The sequence below is a fragment of the Aythya fuligula genome, chromosome 4 (genome assembly GCF_009819795.1).
Source record: "Aythya fuligula isolate bAytFul2 chromosome 4, bAytFul2.pri, whole genome shotgun sequence".
NCBI lineage: Eukaryota > Metazoa > Chordata > Aves > Anseriformes > Anatidae > Aythya > Aythya fuligula.
In genome coordinates, this window is record NC_045562.1 from 76,230,658 (window position 1) to 76,246,512 (window position 15,855).

A 15,855-nucleotide genomic window follows, 5' to 3' on the forward strand; every position below is an offset into this window, starting at 1 on the left:
TGTGTCTGAGCTTAAAATTAAAACCCCTTGAAGTATTACCATGAGCTCCAGCTGCCAACGAGGAGGTTGTTAGCACTCCCTGAAGCACACATTTTACAAGCTGTGTTTTTTTTGAACCCCTGAGCGTTTGGAGAAGCCCCGGCATTACCTCCATGTTTTGCTGATGGAGCGGTGTCTTGCAGTGATTTTTCACAGACGTTTCATCCGCGTAGAACAAAGAGCAGATCTGACAGAAAAAGCCAGCCTTGGGAACTAGGTAGTCTAAATCTGAGAGAGAGAGCACACAGTGGTAACAAAACACAGCTTAAAAAATAAAAAATCAGATTCCTTTGGCCAAATCCACCTAACTTGTTATTGCTGGAGGGATGTTGGTTACATTTTTTCAGCATTTACAAAATGATGCTTCTGATCTGAGCTGGTCCCCTGCCCTACCTCCAAGAAACAGAAGGGAATGTACTTGTCTGTGAGCAGCACAACTGACTTCAGGATCTGCAGCCACCCTAACATCTCTTAGCCCTCCCTAAAGCATCTCAGATATAACCCACTCGCCAAGTTTAACCTCTGTCCCACAGCACGCGATGTGAACATTTTCTGTCACACAAACGTTGCACAAGCCATCAGGCAGCGATCCAGGTTTTCCTAGCAGCTTCTTTTACAGTTCAAATGCTTGCAGTGGTTTTGTCTAAAAAGTATTTTAGGTGAAAATCTTGGTGTGTATATACTCACATGCTTTTTTTTTTTTTTTTTTTTTATAATGTAAGCAGTTCCCTCACGTGTATACATTGAGAGAAAGTCAGTGGCAGAGCTTGTAATGTTTCCTTACTGCTCTAATCCCAGCGCTGTGCTAATTAGAAGTAACTTAGCCTCTATTTGTAAATTAAATTTGAGTAAAAATGAACTTTCAACTTTGCAGCTGCTATGAAACCAATAGCAGAAATGTGTTAAGCGTGCATTTGTAGGGATAAAAAGAGATTCTGGGCCACGAATTTCAAGCTCTAGGTGGCCATGAAGCAAATGGGGTGTTTGAAACAACCAAGAAAGGTGTTTTCCAACAAGAGCAGTATGCAGCATTTGGGCTTGTTTTGTTTTTACCTTTTGGAGCACTCTGCACCTTTGATGCATCCAAAGCAACCGTTTTCTTCTGCTTAGGCTCTGGTTCTTTCCGTCCTGATCCCAGCTGATCTACTGGAGGCCAGAAATGCACAATAAAACAAAGACAGCCATTAGTTTAGAGCATCCTGGACTTAAATGGTTCCTTACTGCTCGAAACAAACACCATCTTTATGGCCCTTACTGTTTCCTACCCTGTTCGGTTTGGTCTCTGCACAGAGCAATTTTCAGGAACTCCTGGCACCAGCCCCGAGGACAAGGCTCCCAGTTAGGGCACTGGTGTGCTGGTGAGCCCAAAAGCCTTCCACTTCTCAGCTGTACCACCGCTGCTCCCAGCTGCTCTGCTCCAGAGCTCTCACCAGCGACTTCACGCTAACTTTGTGATTATCTTCCTAAGGCAAGCTACCAGACTTCCTCGAATTAAACTACCTCAAGGTCCAACGGCAGTATTTCAACTTAGAAATAACAAAACAAATCATTGTGTTTTTTTAAAAAAGCCACCAGCAGCACACCCATCGCATTCAGCAAGTTGTTCCAGCAAGGCACGAACTCACTTTCAAAGCATTCACCTTCTTTCTGTGAATTATCCCAGCCTTCTGCTGCCACCTCTCTACCCAACGGCCTGACCAGGATTTATTACCAAATTCCACCTCCTCGTGAAGATAATTAAACTGATGAAATCAGAAAAAAAAACAGAAAAGGAACAGAAAACTCTCTCCAATGATCTTGGTTCACCAAAATTACAGCATAACACAGGAGAAGCTACCTGGCTTTAACAAGGGGCACTCACTAAGCTGCCAGGTTCGTGGCCACTGCAGGACACAGCTTTGGTACAGAGCCAACCCAAACCAAGACTTGGTCACCAGATGAACCAGCTCCAAGGCACTCCCTAAATTAACATTTTAGGATTCTTCTGGAGCCAGGGAGCTCGACAGCCTCTTCTGCAAGATAAACAAGCTGTCTGGGTTTTAGCCTATCAGAACAGATCATCTGGCCAAAAACATCAAAACTAGCTGCTTTCCTTCCACTTCTGCGTTCAAATAACTGCAACGTCGACACGCCTTGAGCAAGGTTAAGGCAACGAAGCCTTTGGCCATACTAAAAAACCCAGGAAGCTGCTAAGGAACGCCCCAGGCAGCCCCAGCCTGCTGTGAGCCCGGCATTTCTCAGCACGCTGCAGTCTGCCCGTCACTTACCCTGCTCGCCTCGCAGCAGCTGAGAGCCCGTTTCCTATTTTGCTGCTGGAGTCAGATTTCAGGACTCGCAGTAACACCGCTCAACCCGCTTTAACCTCTCCTTCCCGGTTTCCTTGCTCAGCTTCTCAAGCTCAGGGAGAACTTTCCTACATCCACCTGTTTCGCCTGGGATTTTTACTACATGGAGTAGAGCTAAAATCACTTACTGTGTCTAATGTTTTTATAATTTGTCACTACCACCTACAGCAGAAATCAGCTCAAGTGCTTGGATCTTTCTGTAAGAAGAGGTCTGTATTTGTAAAATTGTAAAAAAAAAAAAAAAAAAGAGGTCTTTTTACAATTTACTTGCTTATAGAACACAGAAAATATTTTTTTTGCTTCATCATGTAGAAATTTACATTCTGTAACAAACAATATTACAGCATAATACCACATTTCGATAGTTATTGGTGTGTACACAGCTAACTGACCTATTTCCTACTGTTTACAGAAACTAAACTTTAAAATACTGTTTTTAGAATCTGCCCTGCTCAGGTTGCCTCTGCTACGCAGTAAGAGCAAGATGGACAAAAGCTTTTCCAGCACAGCAGAACAGAAGGCGCTGTTGTCAGCATTCAGCTGCATCAGCAGAGACAGAAAAGCTCAGCACTTGTGGACTGCGTCACACCGAGCCTTCCACCCACGCTCTGGCCAGAAGTGTTTTTGTGTGCAGGTTGTATCTAGCTCTCCCTGCTTGGTTCTGTTGGGCATTTCTTAACCCTTTCCTTGTTCCTACTACCGTATGCTGCTACATTTTTCCCTCCAGCCCCAGCTGGGAAGCTCTCACTTTGTGTATTTGTGTATTTTATTTGACTCGCCCGTTTTATTTTTTGGTTTGGTTCTGTAATCTAAGATTACAAATAATCTTTAGTGTTAGGTACTTTACCAAGCTTTGCATTAGAGGCTAGGAGAGAAACCATTTCCCCATTTTTAGCCATCATAAACACCAAATGAATATTTCAAAGGAATATGCTGCTTAATTTTACATCAAGAGAAAAGGCTACATCCCAAAATGCATTCATGTAGTATCCTACCTTCAGACTGCTCTTCACTACCAGTCTTCATTTCCTTCCCAGTAACTCAATTATTGACTGTGTGGAAGATTTGGGTTTGGTTTTTTTTTCCAGTTTCCTCTGTTTGCTTCAAGGATGCCTCTGTCCCTTCCCTGTGCAATGGTTACAAGCATCTTATTTTCTATTTCCCCCATGGAAGCTACGAGAGGTTCCTTACCTTTTGACTTCGAGATTGCAATAATATCTTCATCTTCTGGACTCATATCTCCCAGAATTTCCATTTCTTCTGGTCCTGCAACAGCAACAATATCCTCCTCTTCTGGTCCTGCAATGGCAGCAATTTCTTCTTCTGGTCCTGCAACAGCAACGATATCTTCATCATCTTCATCTTCGTTCAGATTTTTCCCTGGGAAAGTGTTTTCTTCTTCCTCATCCTCCTCTCCAACTTCATCTACCGTAACAAAGTTTAGCTCCTCTTTTAGGCGATTGAAATCAGCCAGAAAATCATCCTCATCTTCATTAACTTCATCCAGTGTCACTAGTGGGTTGTCCTCATTGTCTTCTTGTATCTCATCCACTGTCACCAAAGCGCTGGGATCGTCGGGCACCTGAGAGGTCACAAACTCTCCAGAATCCTCCGCAGGGCCTTTATCCTCCTCCTTCTGTTTCAGCACATCCTCGATGCTCAGGCCCGTGGGCTCATTCAGCGGCAGCTCCTCTACTTCACCGATCTCATCTACAGTTACCAAGGGTTCGGTTTTCAAATCCTGCTCCTCAAAAACCGACCCGGGGACGTCCTTATGGGAGCCAGGCTCCTCCTGCTCAGATATCTCATCCAAAGTCACGAGCGACTGCGGATCCTTCACCGCTTCTACCATCAGCTCTTCCTCCTCAATCACCTCATCCACCACCACCAGGCCCTGCGGGTCGCTGAGTGCTTCCAGGTTAGCAACTCCCACCAGCTGCGCGGCCACGTCCTCCTCCTCGCCGATCTCATCCAAGGTGACAAAAGACAGCTCGCTTTCGGCGATGCGTGCTGCGGAGCTTTTCCCTTTTCTCCTCTTCGAACTTGGCTCAGAGGAGGAGTTGTTTTTAGCACCGTCTTTCCTCTTTCCCCTCGGTGGGTTTCGCCGCGTTTTAACGGGAGACTCGCTCTCCTCCACCACCTCGTCCACGGTAACAAATTCATCCAGGTTGAACGGGAACAGCTCCTCTTCCTACAGGGTGTAAAAACACGAACAGAACAGTTCAACATTCAGCTTAACGTAACCCACACTTACCTCCATCCACAGGGTGCCTCGTGGCAAACAGCTACAGACAGAAGCTGGATGAAGGGAAAGAAAATTCAACCTGACCAAGGTAGAAAAAAATGCTCAGGCCTTGCACCTCACACCGAACAGTTTTCATTATTTCACGATTTGCATTAAGCAGAGGTTAACTCAGAAATCCAAAGGATTCTTCAAACACACAGCTGGATGAACAGCCAATATGGATGTCTATGAAAAGAACGGGGCCAAAAACCTGAATACTTGTGCGCATTTTTGCAATAACCTGCAGGAAGCCTACTGAAAATGTGAATAGCTCCAGAGTAGCCTTCAAGAACCCTATTTTCTTGTGTAGGATCTCATTCTCTTCCCTCAGCAGATGCTGTTAGCACTGCTCCGACAGAGGATACTGCAGTAGATGATCCAGCAAAGGCTTCTTTGTCCCAGTGACTTACTTTTTATCTCATCTCCTTACTGTTTTATCTCATCTCTTGGGTTTCACTCTAACATCTCAGCTCCAGGTTCTCGGACAGCTCCGTGCCCCAGCCTAGGAGAAGGCTCCCAGGACTGGAACCTCCCCGTTCCTTAATAAAAAATTAAGATAAGGTATCTTAGAGATCTTAAGACAAATTAAGATCATTTTGTCCTTCCCGTTGAGGTCTGCCTAGCCCCCTTGGCAGACTTGCTGCTCCTCCTGTGCCCACCGTGCTTTGTAAGGGGCAGGAGGGCAAGCTCCAGCCTTCTGGCAAACACTTCACCACCTTCTTATGGTACAAGGACAGAGACCGACCCCATTTCTCCTCACTTGGAGGCACAGCATCCTCCTGCAACGCGTCACGTACCAAAAATTCCTGCTACCCTGCAGTTTGACCGTGCTGCCTTCCACCGTGGCTCGTGCAATTTATTCCAGGACTACTGGAAAGAATTACCATTGATTTAATGCCATTTGCAGCTGAGAACATCTGGAGGAGGATGAATGGACAAATGTTGAGTTTAATGAAAGACTGAATTAACCCAAATTACATTTAGGCTATTTCGGTAGACAGAGTAATGTTTTTGGAACAGAGCGTTAGCCTCATTCACTATAAAAGGCTCTGCTTTTAGCATCAGAACAACAGGATATGGGGGGTAAGATGTATAAGATGTGTACTTGAAGGCAATTAAAGTAAATTAATTCTAGACAGTAAAACACATCCCAATATCCATATATCCATAGTCCCATATTATTCATTCCATTTCTTCAATGAATGATTCTGATTTATTTTTTTGTAAAATCTGTATCCTGCTGTCAAACACTGGTTGGTGTCCAACACAAGAAGAGTGAAAAATTGTTGTTAATGCAGAATTTTAAGGCCAAGGCACGATGAATTTTCCTAGTAATACTAGAAACAGACCTCCAGAAAAAAAAAATCTGAAACTGAAAGGCTACATTCCTCCCCCTCTTTGTTTTAAAGCTACCAAAAGCAGGAGCAGCGTATGTCTCCACCTCCATCCCAATGCAGAAAGCTTATAAATATTTAATGCAAAGTGGGCAGAGTGAAGAAAATGCAAGAAAATGTGGTTATGTTTCAACTTAAATCAAATGTCACTGGATTTTTTCTTCTGTGAAAAGAAGAACAAAGATATCAGTTCTTATCAGCTGTACTGCAGCAAAGAATAATGCTGTAAGTGGTAAAAGACATTCCAAAACCTTTTTACAAATGCTGAAGAATTTGCTCTTGGGATTAAAAAAAACATGTCTGGAGCTTTATACAAGAACGCGTTATCTCCTACCATTGGATAACACCAGCTTTGCAACACACACCAACATCAGATAACCACCAACTTCACAAACACACCGTTCTGGCCAGGCTAGAAGTTGATGTGGATTATATCCAGGTTGTCAGCTCTATGTCAGGAAGCCTTTTTCCAAAGCGACCCTCTACTGATGCAGTAGATCTTTGCTTTGATGCTGGAACTCTACTTCCACAACCTCATCAGCACACGTTTTTATTGCTTTCTGTCTGTTTTTCTTCCCTAAAGATCAAGCTATCAAAGAGAGAGACTCTTTGGGAGTTGAGCCTATAGCTCCAAAGTTCTTCACACCAACAAGTCACAAAAAACATCCAGTAATCTGCTAAACAATCTGTGGAAAACACCTTTGCGTGCAAGGGACGCTGTGGATGGAGAAATTCTGATTATCTGCTGTTATAAAAGTCGTTTATAAAGAGCTAGAGGACCTTCACCTTCCTTCCTCTTCTCACAAGTGCGATGATGGATAAAGATGTTATGTAGCTAACTGGGGATGCAGTTAATTAACTCCTCCTCTCCCAGACAGGCGTTATCCAAGGCCAAGACCCACCTCCTTTTAACACTCACTTCCTGAAGCTTCTCTCCCCAGTGGCAGGACTTTACAGCTTCATGCCTGTTGTTTAACAACCAGTAATAAAAACCAGTAATAAAAGCAGGAATTCCCTAGGAAGAACGCTGAAGATTCTCAGTACACAAATTGTCCAGACAATCCGTATTTTAAACAGTTACAGTCAGACCCTTACCTCCTTTTGTTTCACACTGCTGCTACTGCCACTTTTCGAAGGTCTAGCAGCATTGCCGCCAACAGAAGCCTGCAAGTTAAGACAGAAGTTGACAAGAGATCAGTTAAGGCATCTAACCTGTCCACAAGAAAAATAAAAATAAAAAAACCACGAACTCTTCCCTTAATGATTTTTTTTTTTTTTTTTTAATTGTCCAGATTCTGCTTCTGATCACATGCTTGGCAAGTACAGAGCTACGCCAACCGTCAGCGGTAGAGTCGAGGCATACAGTCTCTAGCAACAAGTCACAGGCAGCACCTTGCTTAGGAACCTCTTTCCAGTAACCAGTGTCTGTGCAGGACTTGACAAAGCAAATATCAGCTCACAAAAGGACAGAAAGCTTATCGATTCCCATTCGGAACTAATCCAAGAACATAAAGTGGTAACACTCAATATAAAGACTCGCTTCAAAAATATACCTTCCTGCAATTTTATCCGAGTAGCATTTTCAAACCAGTTACATCCTCGCATTACACACAGTGCAGCTAAAAGCAACTGGTTGCCCACCATCGTGCTATTCCAACTCGGCCGCTGGCCCAGACCAGCTGAGTGATTTATGGGAAGGGGAAGGGGAACATACTCTCCTCGTCCCATACTCAACCTCTGAGAGAAGCATGGAGTTAGTTACCGATCGAAGCGGCCTTCCTGCCCTCCTCACCTTATTGCTGCTGTTGTCTTTCTTCGTGCTGGATGATCTACTCTCCCCCTCTTGAGACTGTTTTGAACTAGCCCTAGATTCCACTCGCGAGTCCTTGTCTTGCTGAGATGAGTTCCTCCCATTGCCTCCCTTGCCATCAACCACAGAACTTCTGCTCACTTTCGGCTTGCCGCTGCCGTCTCCCAGGCTCGCTCGGTTGCTTCCAGCTCTCGGCGCTCCCCCTTCTTTTGGTGAGATTTTCTTCTCCGCCACCGCTTGTCCTCGGGGCTCAGGTTTGGAGGCAGCTTTCTGCTCCTCTCCTTTACACAGGGAAGGCTCGTTTCTCCTCACCGGAACCCTTGCCTTGGACACATCAGGAAGAGACAGCACCGCTTTTAAAATCGCTTTACCAACAGAGGAAGCTTCTTTGACAGATAACGAGGGGCTCGCTGGAAGCGCTTTGCAGGTTTCATCAGCTTTTGCTGGTCCCGTTCCCTTATTTTGAGGTGCTTTGCTTAAACTCCCCTCGTTCTTTTCATTCACATTTTTTTCAGCGTTTTCCACGGACGCCCCGACCTTGGTCACAGATTTTTCAAGTTTCTTCTCTGGCTCTGCCCCAGTCTTGCCCCAAAGTTTTTCAGGGGTCTCCTCCGCGGCTGTTCCAGCTTTGAGCGCAGACTCCTCTGGGTTCCTCTCGGTGGCTGCTCCAGCTGCATCCACTTTCCTCTCCACCACGGCCACCCCAGTTTGAAGTGTGGGCTTCTTCTCCGTTATCTGAGTCACTGGCTTTTCACATTCGGTATTCACAGCATCAGAAACATGATTTTTTTCAAGAGCATCCAACTTTTTGCTCGTTTGTGTGACAAGAGGCGAGACCATCTCTGCTGAGGCTGCATCCAAAGCAGGGGGCACGGCTTCAGGGACAACAGCCCCTGCCTTTTTCTCTCCTGGCAGCTTCAGAGCAGAGCCCGAAGGCACATCTTCCACCTTCCCCACATCGCACGATTCTCCTGGTGGCTCAGTGGCAGCAGCAGACGGCTCTTCAGCTCTCGCTTTTACTTCCTTCTCCGATGCAGACAGAACAGCAGACTTGCCCAGCTCCACTTTGGTGTGATCTGCAAGTACCTCTTCTCTCTCCAGGCTGGAAGGAGGCAGCAGCTCTTCTGCCTTTGCTCCGAGCAGTTCAGCATCAGCCGAGTCGATGGATGCGACGCCAAGTTCGGCTTCCTCCTTCTCCACGGGTGTTTCTGCCAGTCTCGGAGCAGCCTCCCTTATTGCTCTTCCCAGGTGGGACTCAGAGGGCTCTATCTGTACTGCTGACATCTCGTCTTTGACATTAGAGATGGAAATGGGTTCTTTCTTTGCCACACTAGGCTCTACTGGAGGATTAGCAGCTGCTGTTTGCACCACTCCTGATCCCTCTGGATATTTTTTCAAGCCAGAGCTAAATGCATTTAAAAAAAACAGAAGAAATCAAACTATGTTGAGAATTCTACAGTTACCAGTAACCTCTTGACGCCAATGGTGGGTGATTTCCTGATGCATTAGTGCTTAGCATTTGGAAATCTGGCCTATCAGTGTTAAAACGGTTAAAATACTGAGGCGGACGGCTGATTAGTTTTATGCTTCTGCTTAATCCACCTCAGTACTGCGAGACTCTTTGAATTACATTACTTGTCGTCAGACCTCTCGAGGTGGTACCCGGTACTGCTGTGACCTCGCTGCTGCTGTGAGCTCCTACAATTTAGATCCCCTGCTACAAGGCAGACTGTGATAGAGCAAAACCAAACCTCGCCCTCCCTGCGTGTTACCAGCTCTGTTACGGCTGCAGGCAGAGGCTCTGCCAGTCTGAAGCTGCAGCCACTGACCTGGAGAAGTCTTCCAGTAGCTAAGAGCCTGTTCTCGTTTGGGGAGGGAGGCATAACGCTGTATTTAAGCTCCACCGACCTCACACAGCGGCGAGGAACAATGCAGGCACAGAGGCTCCCTTTGGCCGGGCCCTGTTCTCACTACACGATCCCACTGTCAGCTCCCAAAATCCCAAAGCCCAGGATGACACGCAGAGCGTGGCATCTTCCAGAGAACGCCAGTTAGTCCACTTCTCTGAAAGAAAGAATTCTCCAAAGATGATCTCGGGAAACTTCAGGACCAGAGGTGTCTGTGCCCCTTCTCCTACAAGGCTCAAGAAAACGAGCATCCTTCAAGCACCTGCCTCTCAGGACGAGGGGTGAAGAAGCACCAATGCTGACCATCTTGATGGGTGCTAAAGCAAACTCAGAAGCATCAGACACCCACTCGGTGGCTATGCACAACGGAGCAGGCTGTGCTATGGTTTCTCTGAACCCAGGCACACGAATAGAGCGTGTGTTTGTGTTAATCCTCAGAAAGATAATGAAGAAGAGCTTGCCGTTTTGGTACGGTCTCATCAAGAGAATGGAAGGACAGATAAAAGGGGGCCTGGTGCTGGCAGGAATGCTGAGTCTGGAGGGGGGCAGATGAAGGGCAAACAAGAGGAGCACACAACACGTGGAGCCAGAGCGATGAGAAAAAGCAAACTCAAAGTCTGTGCTGTGGAAGCACAAAAAAAAAATCAATAATTGCAAGGGTTTCCTCCAGCCCCGAGGGCACCATCCTCTGCTGCTCCAAAATGTGAGAGAAGGAAGAAGGGATGTGAATTCTGCTTCAAAGCTCTTTTACGGAGCCAAGTGAGAAGTGGCGTAGCTGTAACGTGCTGTGATGCACAGCGGGCATCTCGGCACAAGAGGAGGGCACGCACCCTGCACCCAGCACCCTGCACCCAGCACCCTGCACCCTGCACCCAGCCCCGTGGGTGTTTAAGCAGTCCGGGCTGAACTGATTTTTATGCTGTGGTGTCAGGTTATTCAGCCACAGCACGGAAGGTATTTGGGTATCAGTTAAACACCGAGAGGGTTCCAAAGCAAAAAGTGCTTCAGGCCATTTCCTCCGTTATCTGAGCGTCCTACAGACCACTGGGCTTTGGGTCCCTCATGTCTGTGTAGCAAAACGTCACCTGGACATCTCAGAGCCCAGCCTTGTCACTGACACATGGCAAGCTTGATTGAATACAGGCTCTGGCACCTTGCTCAGCTGCACCCTGCTTAGCCTCTCTTTGTACAAGGATTGGAAAAATGTCAGAGAACACTAAAGCCATGTGCTAACTACACACCTTGCAGCAAGCAGCACACGTGTGTTGTCCTCTGCACAATTCAAACGAGGTCCTAGTTGCTGGATTCTCAGCCTTCATGCCTCCCCTCGCGCCAGCAGCCCTGCTGTGCCTTGGACAAAGCCCTGGTGGCCTCCAAAATATATTCTGATGGGTTCAAAGCGGACACTGAAGCAATGGAAGGAGAACTCTGCAGAGGTGGCAATGTGCAGAGAGAAAGATGAGCGAGCAGGAGGAAGCTTCAAAATGCTTAAAAGATCTGTCAGGCACTGGGCGAGAAGCCCACAGACCCAGAAGATGGATGTCCTGTACAGAATTCAGCACAGAGGTGAACCAAAGTCCCTGCCCAGCACATCCCTGCAGCTATCGCTGCCCCAGTCAGCCAGGGAAAGACCTGGAGAGGTTTGGTTCTGGAAGTGCCAGCACGGAGAGCAGAGGCTGTGTCACCACAGAGACACAACCTGCCACCCACACGTCGGCTCAGGGTTAAGGAGGAGCAGGAGGACAGACCTTGATCCTTAACCTGGTGAAGGAAAGTTTCAGCTATCGTTAGCTGAGAAAACAAACGGACAGAAAGGAACAAAACGCATCAACAGTCCTAAAAGCAAGTCAGTCAGCACAAGGCTGGATGAATTCCCTGCTCAGTTTGGGCAAAAACCAAGCCTCAAAAAGCTGATCAAAGTTTTTTTTGACATCACATCCTCCAAGGCAAGTGAGGAGGCGTTGCCTTCTGCTGCGCCCATTCTGCTGCTCCCTTCCTCCCCAGAAAAACGTGGCAAAGACTTCCCATATATGATAATGTTTAAGCTATGTTCTGCCTCTTATGGATTGTAACTCAAAAAATTGGTCTGGTGATGAAGGCTGAGAAGGAGAGTTGCCTCAGACAAGGAGGATGCACACATCCTTACCTGCAGGGACAATGTCAGCTCTGCCCCCTGCCCACCAGCCTCAGCAGGGTGCTCTGCAGGGGCTGGGGTTCACCCAAGAATTGTTTTGGCTGAATTTCCACTAGCTACAGCCCACCAGTCTGCAATCAAAAAGGTTACCTGCGCGTCTACACACGTGGGGTTCAGAGCCAGTGCACAAACTAACGCTTCCCAGTCTGACCAGGGCGTGAGGAGAAGTTTCATGAAATTAGGGGTGTCTGGTTTGAAAGAAACAGGTTTTTGGAAATATCGTAACAGTCCGTAACAGCATATATAGTGTCATTACTTGAAATTCAAATTTAAGGTAGCTTTTTTTTTTTTTTAAATGACAAATCTTATCCAGAAATACGAATTTGAGTCACAGAAGGCATCTTAAATCATTTTGTTAACAAGAACCCTTACGATGATCTATCCACTTACAAAAGTACTCCCAAAACATAACCGAGACAAAAACCAACAAATAGTTACTCCACAATTAGAAATTTTACCACAAGCAATGTCTGTAAAGCAATATTTTTTTTTTTAATGGAACATACCAAAACCACAATTTCCCATTTCTAGGTTCTGATGTTAATGTAGCACCTAAACATTTTTAAAATCAATTTAGGGACCTGTATCACAGCATGAAGTGAATGTTAATAAGTTAAACAAGGAAGTTCAAGTTTATTTTTAGCATTTGGAAACAGAAACAATAGAGCCAGGTGCTCCGACAGAGGAAAGCACTGTAAGACAAAATAAAGTGTAACGCTTCCTGCTTAAATACAACAAAAAAGTGTCTTACCAACACGTATTTCCCAACATACTTTCCAGGACCTGTGGTAAAATCCTGGCCATAATTATTAAAACAACAACATCTCAACGAACTACACAGAAAACAGGATTTCACCCCGTTCCTCCACGTTCTTTCAAAGCCCCGTTTTTCAAGGTGAACACAAACAGTACAGCTCTACAGCAATACACCACACGTCCTGCACACACAGAACACACAGAAGGTTGAAAGAAGTAACAGCAGGTAGCAGCTGATGCATCTTGCAGCACGTCTTGTCATCATGCTTGGTTAGAGGTGGCTCAGCATCTGCTTAACGTTGGATATTCCATAAACAGTACACATAAAAAAAAAATCTTAAATATCTGAGGGGCATACCTTCCTTTGCTTGGCTCCTCTTTCTTCACATCTTTTTTTATAGCTTCAGCCTGCAAGGTAAAAAGCAGGGTTCAGTACCTACAACTTGCAGAAGCAACAGCACAGTGTTTGTGTGGGACAGCTAATTAATAACACCACAAACCCAAATTTAACGCATGTGTTACCTGAAAGATCAACAGTCAGTAAACTAAACTAGTCTAAAATTGCTCACTGCAGAACAAGGACTTCGTAAGACAACAAATAGAAGCTCGTGGCTGGTAAGAGGTTTTACCAGAAGGCTGCCAGGCAGAACGTGTGGCACAGCACCCGCGGTTTCACTCGCCTCATCTTCCAAGATGGGATTTTGAGCAGAATAATTAGCTTTTGGCCTGGGATGTATTTTGGGGAGAGAGGATGTTAAACGTTTTTTTCCCCGGACAGCATCTTCTTTCCTGTACTGGGGAGGATGCTAACAGCTGCAGAGCTCAGGTAAACTGCAGGCTAGCTTGACAGCTCAGTGCTGTACTGAAAACAGCAGCATCGCACCTCTTGGAAGAGAAAGCACATTTCGAGTTAAGCAAGTACCTACAGAAAATCCAAGGCCAGACTCCATTCCTTCAAACCTGCTGTAGTAGTATCGATTGCTTAAACATGACCAAGCCTTTCTATTTGCTGATATATAGAATAATTTTAATGAAATAACATCTGGAAAAAAAAAATCTGTCCAAGCTTTGTGGCTATCACAGTTCACAGCACAGGTCCAAGCAAGCCAACAACTTTTAAAACTGTGTTGAAATTTCTTCTCTGAAGGCACTCTGCAAACTCATTTGAAGACTGTCCCTAATAAAAGAACTTCAGATTAATTCCATATACATAAAGTTCACTTTACTCTTTTATTTATGCATGTATTTTTTTCTGAAGCCTTTACTTTTCCCTTTCTAAGAACGGATATTCCAGATACAGTAAGTGTCAAAGCACCAGCTATGTTGTAATAGATTCAAGATAGCTTTGTTTTTCCTTCAGAGAGCCTTCTGAGAGAGAGAAGAGAAAACAGCTTAGGTCAAATGGGGCTCCAAGCTCAACGCTCCTCTGGTATTTCACCACAGCATCCAGATTCTGCACCAGCACCGAGGAAGATGTGCAGCACACAGAGCTCACTGACTCAAAGCGCAGTGAAGAAAATGAATAAATGAAGGAAAAACACAGTTTTCCCTTTTAAGAGGGGACCGGCACAGGCATTTTTCTCCCCATCTCAGACAGAGATAGAAACAAAGCTGGAAGCACACCTCCAGCGTACAGATTTCTATTGATGTGTGTGAGAAGGCTGGGGCAGTGCTACTACAAAGAGCAGTTACAGCACCTGTAGGGACGAGGCGTGATTCTGTATCCAGCGGCACGTTCGCTGTTAACTGAGTTTCCTCAAAGGTGTATTCTTGTTATTTCAGCAATATTAATACTCAGACATTACCAGCAAAATGACAAAACCAGAACTATACTTGATTAAGCAGCACTTCCACTACTACCATCACTGTGCTGCTGGCATCAGTCCCTGCTGGCGGGCTGGCCGATGTCCCCAGGTCAGGCAAGAACCCCAAATCACCCCAGAGTGCACAGCTGGGAAGAAATATTACTTCAAAAACAGAGAGCTGAATGCCATTCTTTGTTGGCACCAAACCCTGCTCTGATGAGACATTTGCAGCAACAAAGGCACGTTATTCTGTGCTACGCAAGATACAGGAACGGCTACAACGAGCAGATCTGGTTCAGTGTTCCCACAGTGCATCCTCGCCAGGCGTTCCTTAGCAGAAGCATTTAATTATGTTATTTTGCTTGTTTTTCAGTGCTAAGGGAGCTTATTACATTTTTTTAGACTTAAGAGCTTATAAGCCTGAAGACTTTGTTATTTTCTTCAGCTACCCAGCTAGTCTAATAAAGGATATTACGCTTAAATGCACCTGATGACCCGATACAACTTTAACTTATGTTCTTTAAAAAGACCTCAAGTTCACTATTTAAGAAGAAATACAAAATACCGTGGGGCACAGAAGACAACATACTTTATCCCACACAAGAATCAGTGTCCTGCAGTGGGGGGGGGAAAGAAAAACCTCTTGGGGACATCTGATGCAGGTTCCTGCACCCAGCAGAGAGGACAGCACACGCTGCCCCCACGCTCACCTGGGTTTAACACATCCAGCAGCGCATCACCTGCAGGGCTCCTGGGGCACCACGCTGACAGTACCACAACAAAAGGCTCACGTGCTAGAGATGGAGCATTCATAGCGAAATTTAAACCAGTTCTCTGAATCAATTATGGAATTCAAAGGCATTTTCACCATTATCGTACTTTCTTGCACGTGAATGCCCAGAAGGTACGGAAAGAAGAGCTGGGCAGCCAGGCTGACCACAGGCTCCCTACGGACACTTCAAAGTCACCCTGAAGAGCAGGGAACAGGTAACTGATCCTACACAAACAGGACTCTACACACTCACAGCACCTGCTGATTTCCTTGGAAAGGGGCACTACGAATCTGCTCAAAAACATCCACGTGCCCAGTCACATGTGGTTGTGTACCCTACATCCTAAACCAAAAGCAAGGAGACTCAACAGCTGCAAGAGCCCTACCAAAAATGCATACCAAAATCTGCTGCCACACTGCGTATTTTAAAATCCCAAACACCAGACAGCTACCCTATAAACTTTGTAAGTACGGATGCTTTTCAGTAAAGCGCACGAAATTGCCAGTGCAACAGAGAACAAACTATAATACCTGTCAATGATCAGTCCC

General features: G+C 45.7%; 1 protein-coding gene across 2 annotated transcripts in view; it reads right to left on the minus strand.

Moving 5' to 3' along the window:
- Positions 1-15,855, minus strand: part of ZNF638 (zinc finger protein 638) — a 40,592-nt gene that overhangs the window by 791 nt on the left and 23,946 nt on the right. Inside the window, exons 19-24 of one of the 2 annotated variants that reach the window (XM_032186056.1) lie at positions 13,088-13,137; positions 7,855-9,277; positions 7,158-7,226; positions 3,576-4,575; positions 1,093-1,182; positions 149-267 (exon numbers count right to left, since the gene is read on the minus strand). In XM_032186056.1, the coding sequence (XP_032041947.1) occupies positions 149-267; positions 1,093-1,182; positions 3,576-4,575; positions 7,158-7,226; positions 7,855-9,277; positions 13,088-13,137 (2,751 nt within the window). Of the gene's footprint in view, positions 1-148; positions 268-1,092; positions 1,186-3,575; positions 4,576-7,157; positions 7,227-7,854; positions 9,278-13,087; positions 13,138-15,855 lie in introns of both variants that reach the window. The other variant, XM_032186055.1, reaches the window with a different exon arrangement.